The sequence below is a fragment of the Gracilinanus agilis genome, chromosome 1 (genome assembly GCF_016433145.1).
Source record: "Gracilinanus agilis isolate LMUSP501 chromosome 1, AgileGrace, whole genome shotgun sequence".
Classification (NCBI taxonomy): domain Eukaryota; kingdom Metazoa; phylum Chordata; class Mammalia; order Didelphimorphia; family Didelphidae; genus Gracilinanus; species Gracilinanus agilis.
Genome location: NC_058130.1, coordinates 194,177,324 through 194,191,703, shown reverse-complemented (window position 1 = coordinate 194,191,703; position 14,380 = coordinate 194,177,324). Strand labels below are relative to the sequence as shown.

General features: G+C 35.2%; 1 protein-coding gene across 1 annotated transcript in view; it reads left to right on the top strand.

The window, feature by feature from the left end:
- Positions 1-14,380, top strand: part of CEMIP2 (cell migration inducing hyaluronidase 2) — a 79,265-nt gene that overhangs the window by 15,767 nt on the left and 49,118 nt on the right. The window contains exons 3-6 of the mRNA XM_044678487.1: positions 3,906-4,046; positions 4,811-5,372; positions 9,874-10,043; positions 13,576-13,764. Of these exons, the coding sequence (XP_044534422.1) occupies positions 3,906-4,046; positions 4,811-5,372; positions 9,874-10,043; positions 13,576-13,764 (1,062 nt within the window). The remainder of the gene's footprint in view (positions 1-3,905; positions 4,047-4,810; positions 5,373-9,873; positions 10,044-13,575; positions 13,765-14,380) is intronic.

The window sequence follows — 14,380 nt, the reverse complement described above, 5'->3', positions numbered from 1 at the left end:
ATTTTGCACATATCAACTCATTTGATCTTTTTAACTAATCCATAAGGCAGCAATTGTCAAGCTCAAATAGAAATGAGGCCACTAACCTGTATATTATAGGATACCTGTCAGCAGCATATTGAACTAGAAAGCCATGTATGAACATTATCTATGTTCTATTTTTATTTCTTTTTAAAATTATTTTTATTATGTTTTAATCTGGTTCGGGTCACTCAGGAATGTCGTAATCCATATTCGATACCTTTGTTGTATGGTATTATCTCTGTGTTACAAATGAGGAAGCTAAAGTTAAAGACTGGTAAGAGTCTGAGATAGATTTTGAACCCATCTTCCTGTTTCCAAATCCAGTCCTTTACCTTCTATATCAGGCTAACTTCATAACTGTTGTGCTGATTATTATGGTTGTTAATAATAATCTGGGTATAATTTTTTAAACTGGCTCAGAAATCATAATCCCAGTATTTGTTTATTGAAAGCTTTTTTTGCATAAAGTTCTCTTAAAACAGATTTTTATCAACATTATTTTTTTTTACATTGCCTAGATTTCCTCCTATAACACTCCCCCTCCAAGCAGGTTGGAAAATAAAGTTTCAGGGAACATAACTGCCCTCTTCCAACCTGCTTCCAAAGAGCCATCCTTTACAGTAAAAAATTAGAAAGAAAAGAAATAGAGCAATAGAAAAAAAAATCCAGCAAACCGATCAATACACTGATAAATATTCCATCATAGACAATATTCCACACTTGTAGGATGGAAGGGTTTCTTCTTGTATTTCTTCTTTGGAGCCAAGTTTATTCTTTATATTTGTGCAATATACATTTTCAATTGTTTTGTGATTTTTATTATTTCTATTTCCATCGTTGTAGTCACATTCTAAGCTCCATTTACTCCATCTAACATCAATTTATGTAAGCCTTCCCTGTTTCTTTGTATTTATTATATTCTTTATTTCTTCCAGTGGAGTAATATTCCATTTTATTCCTAGAAGCCAAATTGTCTAGCAATATCCTGATTTACTTTGTGCCAATAATACTTTTCAGAAGATGTTGCACTTTTGGTGCTTTTCCTCATTGGAAACAGAAGCTTTTGGATGATACTAAGAAAACTCAATTTCAGCTCATGCTAGCTTTTTTGCTGATAGCTATTGCTTGTTTAAAACACCTATAGAAAGATTTCAAAATAGTTTATAATATAATATACCTGCAATGTTTGTACACAATATTCTTGAACACTTAAGGATCCTAAGAATAATAAAGTTAATAACAATAATAATAATAGTAAGAATAGCTAACATTTATGTAATTCTGACTATGTGTCAGGTACTGTGCTAAGCACTTTATAATTATTATCTCCCTGGATTCTCACAACAATCCTGGAAGATAGATACTATTGTTATCCCCATTTTACAGATGAGGAACCTAAGGCAAAGGGGTTAAGTGACTTGCCTAGGTTCACACAGCTAGTAAGTTTCTGAGTCCAGAATATTCTATAAATTAACACCTTAAAAATACCCCAAAGAAATGGAGTCCTTATATCTCTCTGTGTTTACTGAAACATTATTTTCAAACCTGCTTCTTCCTTGCTAAACTAAATATAAAACCTCCTACGAGGTGCCAGAGCAGCTATCCTGGAAGATCTTGCTTGATTTGAGCTCAGGGTGTGGCCCAGGCAGGACAGCTTGTACCCTGAGAAAGCTGATGGAGATCTGAGGCCAGATTTGCGTGGAGCCTGTCAAGTGTGTCTATGAATATGAAGTGATCACTATTATACCGTACTCAAGGCACCTGTTGGGAAAGTCATCTGCTTCTAGGGCCCTGGAGTGTTTGCCTAGAATTTAAGAGTAAAATCATTCCAGCTTCTCTTAATCTTTCTAAGAGGTCTAAAATTACATCAAAATTATACCTAGATATTAATACTTATGACAGGGTCAAGCGCTGCTCCTGAGAAAATAGAATTCATTAGAAGTCTGGGCTGGTAAGCAGAGGTGTGACAAGATGTCCCCCCCACAAGCCCCCAATATTTCTCTTCTAATATGTCTCGTCTGAAGCTTTAAAAGTTTCTATATTCTGAAAGATGTTGCCTTTGAAAATTCTCCTAATTAAAACACAACTATTCCAGGGAAGCTCACACGTGTTATCAGTGATCTTCAATCTGGGTGATGGAAAGAATACTATCCTTAGAGTCTAAAGATCCATGTTCATGTTCTGCTTCCCTTCATACATACTGGCTTCATGATCCTGGGCACATCACCAAGCTCCATATTGTTCCAGACAGCTTTCTAAGGCTCTCTTTTTTTATGCAGAATTTGCCATCTGTATCAGTGGGAGAAATTTCCATATCTTGGAGTTCCCTTTTGTTTTTGTTGTTCAGTCCTGTCCAATTCTTCTTGACTCCCTTTGGAGTTTTCTTGGCAAAGACACCAGAGTGGCTTGCCATTTTCTCTTCTAGCTCATTTTACAAATGAGGAACTGAGGCAAACAGGGGGAAGTGACTTGCCCAGGGTCACACATTTAGTAAATGACTAAGGCTGTATTTGAAATCAGAAAGATGCGTCTTCCTGACTCCAGGCCCAGTACTCCATCCACTGAACAACCTAGCTACATTATTGCACCACCTTGCTTCTTCCCACACTGAGAAAATTATAGGTCTGCCCAAAACCAAACCAAAACAAAACAAATTCATACTGCATTTGTACTAATTTCATGACTAAGATCTGGAATTTTTAAAAATTAAAATAGTATCTGTAGTATAAAGAAGAGAAGAGTAGGGGTTGGAAGACTAGGATTCTTGATCTTCAGAAAGTCTCTCCGAGCCTCAGTTTCTTGACCTAGAAAATAGGAATAATAGTTCCTACCCTGCCTTCCTCATAGAATTGTTGTAAGATCAAAGGAGAAACTGTATGAATGGAAAATTATAAAGTTCCATTTAAGCATGAAATATTATTAGTCATATGTCTTTTTTATTTAGTCATGGTCAGAGATGAAGTTCTAATGAGATTTCGGTCTGTTAACAGTGCAAATTGAATCCTTATATTTGTGGTGCCCATCTGTCTTTATACTGGTACCATTTTATCAAGTAGATGAAAGCCCTGCAGAGGTTTGTCTTTAATGCTCCTTTTGAATATTTTCATTCTGTATGTTAAGGTGATAACAAGTTACTGTTTTTACTTTGACTTTGAACTGGATCTCGACACTAAAAAGCTATAAAACTTTTTTACATCTTGAGGAAATAAAGGATGCCATGTAGTAGAAAGCAGTGGTTTTAGGGGACCCAGGTTGGGATCATGTACTAGTTCTGCCATTTATTATCTGGATGATGCTAGGCAAATCACTTAACCTTTTCAGGTGACAGTCTTCTCATCTATTAAAAAAAAAGGAATTGGATTAGATGACCTTAAGGGTGCCCAGCAATTGTAAATTAAGGACCATCAGGCTTTGCCATTAGCAACTTCATATGTGTGCTATTTCCTTTTATTTAGAACATGAGCTCACTAAAAACAGAACTATCCCAATTTTCTGTTTGTATCCCCATTACTTAGTACAGTTCTTTTTTTTTTTTTAATGCTCTAAATATTCCTTTCCCTTTCCCACTTCCCTTCCCTCTTCCCTTTCTCCTTTCTTTCTCTCTTTGTTTCTATGCCTTTGTCTCTCCATCTGCTTACTTTCCTCCTTCCTTTAGATTCCCTAAATCTATCATCTTTTAAAGTGCAACCTATTATTTCCTCTTCTTCTGGTAAAGTAATGGGCAGTGGACCTTTATTTTATTGTATTATTCTGATATTATTTCATTGCTATTATCATAGATATTCATCAAATGGCATTAAGTGTGTTGCAAGAATTTTGACTCAATATGTGCTGATGTCTTGCTGCATCTAATTATATTCTAATGTGGAATAATATTGCAGAAAATTGCCCAGATCAAAACCCTCGTCTCAGGAATTGGGATTCAGAACATGATGCTGAAAAGCAAGTCATTATCAAGAAAGGAGACTGGCTCCGTTTGAACTCAGATGTTACAGTGAACTCTATAGTCATCCAGGATGGAGGTATGTAATTGTGCCACAAAGATTTGTCCCTTGTGGATTTGTCAGTGTTGATTAATATGCTGAGGGTATTTCTTAGACTGAAGTTTTTTTTCAAATTTAAATTTATTGATGCCTTTTACATTAGATAGAGATAGACTTTATCCTACCTCAGTAAGCCTTTACTTACAAGGAAAAAAATTAAGGAAAACAAAGTAACAGACCAATATCATTTATTATTTCCTTATAAAGTATTTTGTAATTCTCATTCTCCATTTCTCCAAAAAAGAATGGAGGTTCGCTTAGTGTACTTTTGAAGGTATCTAGGAATATACTAATTGTCCTGGACTATGGGAACCAGTGAAGCTTTCAGGGGAAGAGAGATAATGAATACAACTGGTGGGTTGAGACAAGACCCAATTCTAAGGGGAATGATGACACAATGGGTCATTAGACTACATTTAAATGAGCTTTAGATTTATAGACTTTTTGAAATCCAAGAAACAGATAACCTCCAAAATAAATAGAATTGGGATACATATACGTCTACCACCTTAGTGTATTATGTTAGAGGTGTGAATGCTCATTTCCTCTTTATGATCATTTGGAAACAAACATAAATTTCTTATTTTGTCTCCCTTTTGTTGGAAAGGAGGAAGAAGTTTTGTGTTTTCTTAAACAAGAAATTCCTTTCTTTGGAGTTTGCGGTAACACTTTTGTTTGCCAGGTCATAAAAAGTGTTTTTTTTTTTTTTCCTTCTTTCCCCACCTCTTTTTCCCTCTTTCCAGGGTTACTTGTCTTTGGAGATGATAAAGATGGATCCAGAAATATTACTTTGAGGACTCGTTATATCCTGATCAAGGATGGTGGAGCGCTTCATATTGGAGCAGAAAAATGCCGTTATAAATCCAAAGCGACCATTGCCTTATTTGGCAAATCGAACGAAGGTGACAGTATGCCAACATTTGGCAAAAAGTTTATTGGCGTGGAAGCTGGTGGGACACTGGAGTTGCATGGGGCTTGGAAAACATCGTGGACACTCTTAGCGAAGACTCTGCATTCCTCAGGGCTGACCTCAGGTTCTTATAGTTTTGAAAAATCTTTTAACCGAGGTCTCAACGTGAGGGTCATTGACCAAGACACTGCTGAAGTTTTGGTGGTTGATCGGTTTGATACCCACGAATACCAAAATGAGAGCAGGCGCCTTCAGGAGTTTTTAAAAGCCCAGGATCCTGGTCGGATTGTTGCTATTGCTGTTGGAGATTCAGCTGTCAAAAGTCTCCTAGATGAAACAATACTGACCATCCAAAATCTGTTGGGAAGTAAGCTGATCAAAGGATTGAGTTACAGGTAAAAGTGACCTGGTTCTCTATTTTGTTTTTCCCCTAATTTCAGTGCAATGTTATGTAGAAGCTGTTGTCCTGGCAGGAGGAGAAGAAAAGAAGGGAAAATTTGGAGCTTCATAAAAGCACTGCATTTGGTAGTGAGAGGACTTTGAGGTTCCAGTCCCACTTTTTGCTAGCTATGTGACCGTGGCAATCAGTGAACCTCTGCAACTCATAATTTTCTTGTATGTACAATTAGAATGTTCATTAGGTAACCTTCAGATTTAGAACTCTGTTGGGTCTTTTATTGTCTTTATCACAGCAGATTTGGTGTATAATAGACCTTCTTTATTTTTTGCTTTGTAGAGAACGTATCAACATCACTAGTGTTTCAGAGGCTTAGTATACAAAATAAATAAAAATGGAGGCATGAAAGTATAGTACAGGGTATAGAGATATGGGACTGGAATAAGGAAGCCCTGAGTTCAAATCCAGCCTCAGACACTATTTTTATGACTCTGGACTAATCACTTAACCTCAGTGTATCTGTTTCCTCATCAGTAAAACAGGGATAATAAGGCACCTACCTCCCAGGATTGTTGTGAGGATATAATGAGATAATATTTGTAAAGTGTTTTGCAAATATTATTATTTTTGCTTTGCAAAAACCTGAAAGTACTATATAAACACTAGCTATAATAGTAATAGCATCAGAAAGACTATAAAGAACTTATTTTGAGCTATCATGCATATGTTTTAAACATATGGATACTCCCTCTTTTTCATACCTCCTTAGCTGAACTGTTTTAAGTAATGTGGAGTAGATTGTGAGTTGAAAGATTAAGTCAAATTTCCATGATAAACTGGAAGTTATTTGGAAAATAAAGTTTTTTTTTATTTTAAAAGAGGATCTCAAGAGTATGACATTGCCTTTTGTTTTTGTAGTCTAAATTTGAATCCTACAGCATATCAAACAAACCAGAAGCAGGCAATTGGCTCAGTTCCTTGAAACCTCAAGGTATTTGAGGTAGAAAATGATAGGAAAACAGAAATTGGAGAAGAGGCCCCATTTAGATGGGTTCTTGTCCAACATTCTAGCTGAACATGATTTTTTTAAGTCAGAGCCACTCTCAGTAATTCTTTTAAAGAAATTTTAGGGAAAAATTCTGCTTTGGAAATTAACAAGATTAAATAGTTAAGGGAAACCAAAGAGCTGAAACGAGCCAATTTTCTTTTTTCTATGAAGTTCTTGAATTAGTTACAACACTTGTAGAAAAGTCAAAGTGGACAGACAATAATTAGTTCAGAATCAGAAAAAAGATGCCCTAAATAAGAACATATAATATATAAATGTTTATGTATATTTTTCAATACGAGAGAAATAATCCCTATATTTTCATATATCATGATGTAAAAGCTGGTAAACTGTATCTGACCACTATTATATTTTAAACTCCTTGAGGTCAGGGTTGTTTTTGTTTTTTTCTTGGTGTCCCTATTAACATAGTGCTTGGCACCTAGTCAGTATTTAATATGCTTGTTGATTGATGGATTCTAAAAATCTAGGACCTATTTTTGGTTTCCAAAATAACATCATCTGTTAATCTTGTGATAAGACAAGTTAATAGAAATTCTTGCATTGCCTTAGGCTCAAACCCTTCTCTGATGTTTTCTGCATTGGTGTGATCTTGGACAAATCATTTAATCTCTCTGAGCCTCAGTTTCTTCATCTGCAAAATGAGGGAATTGGCCTCTGAGGTCCCTTCCAATTCTAGTGCGATGCTTCCAAACTCCCTTTTGCTTCTCACCAGATTTATGTTGCTTTTTTCCCCCTATTCCTATTAATAACTTTGGGATTGATGGAGCAGGATCCTAGTTATGATTTCATGCCAGTATTCCATTCCTTTGACATTATCTCTTACATGCATAAATACACACCCCCTTTGAAGATACTGTTCTAGTCCAGTGACATTTTCCTCAAATGTAGGAGGGGAGTGGGAGATAACATCAGTGGAATAGAACATTGTCCTGTAATTGCTGGAAGCAGTTTTGGTAAATAAATGAAAGATCTTTTGATGCTTCCTTCACAAACAAGAGGCATTAATTGTGTGCAGTTTCAAATAGAGTCTTTCTATTGTATCAAATGTATAAATAGAAATTTGAGATGTCAGTGGGCAATAGAGCTAATTGATAGTGGGGCTGGTGTGGAATTTTTGAAAGTTTATGCTTAGTTGTTTTAACTTGATCAGCGGAGAGAGTGTATCTATCAGCAATGGGTTGTTTTAACTTTTTTAAGAAGTTGGGAATTTTTCTTTTTGTGGTTGAAACCAGTAGTCTGATAGACTGACACACATTCCTCACCTAAACTGTCCCCCTGGTTGATTGAGAAATTTTTGTTCCACAATGAACACCATAGTTTATGTGACTTTGGGCAAATCACTTAATCCTGTTTACCTCCATTTTCTAATCTATAAGATGAGCTAGAGAAGGAAATGGCAAACTACTTCAGCATTTTTGTCAAGGAAATCCCCAATTGGGTCAAGAAGAAGGACATGACTGAAATGATCAAACAACAAAGAACAACAGCAAAGAGAGACTCACTAAAATAGAGCACAGCCTTGAGACAACAAATTAAAACAAATGCCTCATTAAATAAACCTCTAATATTGGCCATTTAATCCTTTTGCTAACAAATCTAGAAATGGATCAGTCAATAAACAAGAATTTGTTAAATCTCTACCAGGTTCCAGATAAGAAGCAGCCTGATAAAGGATGGAGTGCCAGCCTCTAAATCAGAATGAAATGGGTTCAAGTCCTTCCTGACACATCCTGATTGTGTGACCCTGCACAAGTCACTTACCTTTTCATTTCTTTAGGCAGTTATTTAAGATTATAAATTGAAGACATACATTGGTAGAGCATTTCCTCTTCTCTCTCTCTCTCTTTCAGAATCCTCCATAGTAATGAAATATTGGTCTAATACCTATATTTAGATATGCTAGGCATTGTTCAAGGGGCTGGGGATACAAAGACAAAAATGAAAAGCCCTTGTTCTCAAGGATCTTACATTCTCACAGGGGAAACAACATATACAACACTTACGTACAGCATAAATACCAGGTATAAAACCATGGTCATGATTAAAGAAACCTAACATCTCTTGAGTTGTCTAAAATAAATTTAAAGATTATTATAAAAATGAATCTTAGTGAAAGATCAACAATGGGGGATATTATTGGGTATGTTTTGAGAAGGGGAGAAAATGATTAAGTAAAGAACAGGTTACAGTTGTTTCACCTGTTACCAAACTAGGTAAACAACTCTGCAAATGAGCATACTTTTCTTTTTTTCATCTCCGTTTCTTTAGTTATGGTCTGGAGTTACAACCTCCAAAGGCATTTGGTCAGAGACATGGGTGGAGGATGTGTGTGATTTTTAAAAAACAAAAATATATCTTGTTTTTATGTCACCTAGATTTTCTCTTTGCCCCTCCCCTTCCCAGAGAACCATCTCTTATAACAAAGAATTCTTTTTCAAAAGAAAGAAAAAAAGAGAATTTTTTCTTAACAGAACTACATTGTGCTTTCTTCCACATTTGTGTGCTTTACCCTCTAAGAGCAAAGGAGTGTAGGAGATTTTTTCTCATATCCTCTTCTTTGGGGCCAACTTTATTCTTTATAATTTTACAACATTCAGTTTCAATTGTGTTGTGATGGTGGTTCTTACCACTTACTTTATGGTGGTCATTATATATAATTTTCTTTGCTACAGTCATTTTACTTTGCAACATTTTATGTAAGTCTTTCCCATACCTCTATGTTCTTCATACTTGTCATTTCTTAAAGCATGATAATGTTGAATTACATTCATGTCCTATAATTTGCTTAGCCATTTTCTAATTTAATCCAGTTCAGTGAACATTTATTAAATGCCTGTTATATGCCAGGTACTGCCATGTACTAGAGATTCCAAAAGAGACAAAAGATAATCCCTACCCTCAAGGAACTTACAATCTGGGGGAAACATACATATATATATATTTATACACATATAAATATATATATGTATAAATACATATATATATGTGTAAGCCATATACAGGATAAATAGAAATAATTAAAAGAAGGAAAGCACTGGAATTAAATGGGATTAGGGAAGGCTTCCTGTAAGTGACCATCTTTATTTTTTAGTTCTTTGCTATGTGGGTTTAGGTCCTATGATTTCACTGGCAGAGGGACTTCTTTGGTAAAGAAACTACCAATGTAGATCAACAATTTACTCTGCAATTTATAGTCTTAGGACATTGAGAGGTAAAATGATTTCCTTATGGCCTCATAGCCAATATTTGTCAGAAGTGAAACTTGGATCCAGGTCCAAGCTCAATCTTTGATTTTACTCTACCTTGGATGTGTTGAATATATTATAATAAAAGGGGGGGACCAGTTTATTATACTATAAATAATGGTAGTGAAAAGTATGATTTCTTGATTTACAGAATTCTTTTTAAATATATTTTTTTCTCCCAGACAAGCCTGGGCTTTAGTTTCTGTCATTGGTGGTGGAAGTGCCTCTTGCAACGAATCAGTAAGAAACTATGAAAATCACAGCAGTGGAGGGAAGGCTCTTGCCCAAAGAGAATTTTTCACAGTTGATGGTCAGAAGTTTGCTGTAACAGCTTATAGTGAATGGAATGAAGGTAAGAAAGTACAACTCACACTCTTATGATATATTGGTCAGTTTTGTGACAGATGATGTATTTCTTTTTTTTCACTTATGTGGTTAACTTTCACCAGTCACAAAATGAAAAAGTTTATAGGGCAGTAAATTTATGCCAGAGAAGCCTTTTTAGTTGAATAGTGTAAGACAATTCATCATTACTTGGCATCTTTTCCCCCCAAGAAAAAAGAAATTAATCAAGAGTAGCAGAATCCGAAGACAGATCCACATCGTAGGAGGAATGAAATCTGTCTTTTTAGCATAAGATTATTTCTTTCACCAACATGAACCAATGTAGAGTGATAGAATTGTCTCAGGACAATTCTGAGAGACTCATGAAATAGAATGCTATCCACCCCCAGAGAACAAACTTTGGAGTGAGAAGCATATGATTTATCATTAGCTTATTTGAGTATGTTTTAGGATTTTGGTTTTATGAGATTATTCACTTAAAAAATGAATAATATAGAAATACGTCTTGCATGATAATACATTTATAACCCAGACTGGATTGTTTGCCAGCTCTGGGAGGGAAGAAAGGAAGTTGACAATTTGGATTATATAACTTCAGGAAATTCTGGTGGAAATTTGTTATTAAATTTAAATTTAAAAAAGATTATGTATTTCACCCACATTGCAAAAGATAGCTAACTATATGGAAATCTAGACACACTGGTAGCAAGATTTGATTGTGGAATTCAAAATATCTCCAGGTCTGCCTCCATGAAAACCACTTGTGTACCCAGGATAGATAGTTTTGTGTAACACACAAATAATAAGAAGCAACTCATTCTTATATTGGACCTTTTAAAAAATATAAATATCTATAAATATTGTACTTAAATGTACATCATTTACACATGCACATGCTTAGATTTTTACTCCTCTCCATCTTGTCTTATTGAATATAAAATTAAGCCTTGAAGCAAAACTCACATGATCCTCTTGGTGGATAACAACTTTGCCACATCAGGTCCAAAGAGATTTTAAACCCTGGTTGTCCTGGAAGGCTTCTGTTTGTCAAAATATCATTAATTATAGAGTATTGTTTTGTTTTCCATGATTTTTATTTTCTGGAAGAGGTGGAAATTCTATTCAGGAAACAGGGAGAATGAACTCTTATTTCCTGCCTTCCTTCCTTTGCTGGGGTGCCAATAGGAGGTAGTTCCAGGCAGGGTTTTCTCCTAAAGGTCAGACTGAGAAACTGTTGAAAGATATTAAACCTCCTCACTCAGTTCTCCCTGTTCCTGCTTCCAACCCCTTCCTTTCAACTTCTACTCCTCTATCTGTGTTGCATAACTTTTCACCTCTCCCTACTAAAACTAGATATTTCAAAATGTAAATAATCATTCCACAGTAGAATTGAAAGAATTCTGGGTTTGAATCCTAGTTCTGCTACTTAGTAGTCATAAATAGCACTTTGTAATTAGGAAATCACTTCCCCTTTTTAAGTCTGTTTCCTCAACTCTATAATTAGAGGGTCAGATTAGATAATTTCTAAGCCTTGTTGAGCATTAAATACTTTGACTCCCAAAGTAAATTGAATAAACCTTCATGTTTCTCAGTTCTGAGTAGTTGGTGATCATTTGTCCTCCTCATGATCTGGATATTAAATATTGATGATTATTATTGGTATAGGGCTTTTTTTTTTTCAACTTGGGTTTGACTTGGGGTTAAAAAAAGTCTGTCTTAGAATTCAGTCCCTTGGTCTCAAATACATGCTGTATGGGCTGGTAGGAAATACTTTGAATTTCTTCTTGCTCCTTCTATAACCACTCAGTGGTGTAGATAGATAAGTAAGCACAGGGCTAAAGGGATTGCATTTCAAAGCTTGTCCATGCTACATTTGCTCAGGAGAACTTCCTTGGGACCCAAGAATGCCTGTATTCTTCATGCCATGTGAAGTGATCTTCATCATTCCAGTCCCTTGGAATCTCATGTATCCACAAGCCCTTTCTGACAGGCACCCATTTCCCATAACATCAGCATATTATCACTTACCAGAAATGAGATGAGCGTACAGTGACAGTATTCATGAATCACACTTCCTTGAGATGACATGGTACTTTTCACTCCAGTTGGATTCTAATTTAGACAATAATTACAAGGTCTAAAAGTTTTTGACAGTTTCAGCTGGAGGAATTTAGTCACATTTTTATGCCATCTGTTCCAGTTTATGCCTTGACTTTTAAATTCCTTAAAAAACAGAATTTTAATCAGTGATTAGTTTAAAGAGGACAAGGCATCAGGTACCTACTGTACTGACTTCATGGGGCCCTATTGCAAGTATCAAATGAAATAATGTATTTAAAAGTGCTTAGGAAACCTTAAAGTGCTTTACAGAAAGCAGGTGATATTATTACCAGGCAAGGTTATAAGTTATCAAATATTTACTTCACATCTTCAGAAGAAAAAAGGTTCTTGGATAATAAAAGATGTAGTATCACTTTTGTCTTTGTATACATTTTAAATATTTTCATGTGGTATAGTGGAAAATAATAAGAACGATGGATTTGTAGTTAGCAACATCTCAGACACTTATTGGCTGAGCGATCACAGGCAAATCATTTAGTTTTCTGAGCTTTAGTATAAAAGAGATAATTATACTTGTGATACTTTGTGGTTGTTCCAGTTGTATCCTATCCTTTGTTACTCCATATAGGATTTCCTTGGCAAAGATACTGGAGTAGTTTGCCATTTCTTTCTCCAGATCATTTTACAGATGAGGAAACTGAGGGAAACAAGGCTAAGTGACTTGCCCAGAATCACAAAGCTAAGCAAATATCTGAGGCCAGCTTTGAATTAAGGTCTTCCTGACTCCAGACTTGGTGCTCTATCCACTTTACCACCTAGCTATCCTGTCATACTTAGCTTACAGTTTTGTTATGAGGCTCAAATGAAGTATCTTTAAGATATTTTGCATGTTTTAAATCTGAATACTTAAAAATTATTATTATTATTTTTGCAATTATTATACCAAGTCTGATTTCGTTGACATACAGAATTCTTTTACGTTTTCCGTTACTGATATGGATTGTCACCTTCATTTGCTATGTTTTTTTTTTTAAAGAAAACCATTAACTTCTTATTTTTGGTGTATCCTCATTACATATGAAGATGATAATACTTTAAATTTTCAGAAGGGAATTGTATGTGCCATCTTTAAAGATGAGCAAGGAATTTAGGCAACCCTCCCCAACATACTATATATTTAATTCAGCAAACATTTATGAGATTCTTTGTGTTCAGAACATTGTGTTGACTATTGGGATAGATAAAAAGTTCAAGTCAACCATGGTTCTTGCCCTCAGGGAGCTTGCAGTCTAGTAGAGAAATATGGAACATATGTGGATCACTATAATGTTCAAAAATATACAAAAGTACATTAAAGAATAACTTCCTAAAGTTATTTTATCTTGAATTTGGATATTGAGCAAGTGATGGAGATGTGATTTTTGGGAAGTAGAATTCCATGTTAATATTCTTTTAAAATTTGCTGTTTTTTGTTTTAGGGGTGTCCCTTTCAGGTTTCCAGGTAGAGGCCATAGATGGAGTAAAGCTACATCTGGTGGATGATGTCAGCAGCTGGAAACCTGGAGACCAGATTGTGGTTGCAAGCACAGATTATTCAATGTACCAAACAGAGGAATTTACTCTTCTTCCTTGTCCTGAATGCAACAATTACCAGGTCAAAGTCAGAGGTACAAAATGGATGCCTGTTTTTCTTCATTTGAAATGCAGAATTTTTCTAGTCTAATTACTTTTTTTTGTGATTTTTCTCCTTATTCATGAATTGTTCCTCCTAATGACAGGATTTTTGTCACAGCATTTATTACATTCTGGAATTATAGCATTGGTTTTGAGGCAGAGAAGGACCTGGATTCCCAGCTCTGATTCTATATGTATAACCTTAGAGAAATCATTTTAACCTCCCTGGGCCTTAGTTTCATTGTTTGCAAGATTAGACGTTTGGATTAAATGATCTCTGACAACCCTTCTCTCTTTAGATCTATGATCCTGTGACCTGACATCCTTAAGATTTTGGTATATATATATATTTAAAACTAGAGATATAGGGGAAAGAACATTGGATTGTTGATTAGGATATCTGGGTTCTAGAACTAGCTTTGCCACTTATAATATGACCTTTGGCAAATCACAACACTCAAGTTTTTTTTTTTTTTTAAGAAATGAATTGTTGTTCAATTATTTCATTTGTATTTGATTTTCTGTGACCCCATTTGGGATTTTCTTGAAAAAAATACCAGAGTGGTTTGCTATTTCCTTCTCCAGATCATTTTACAGATGAGGAAACTG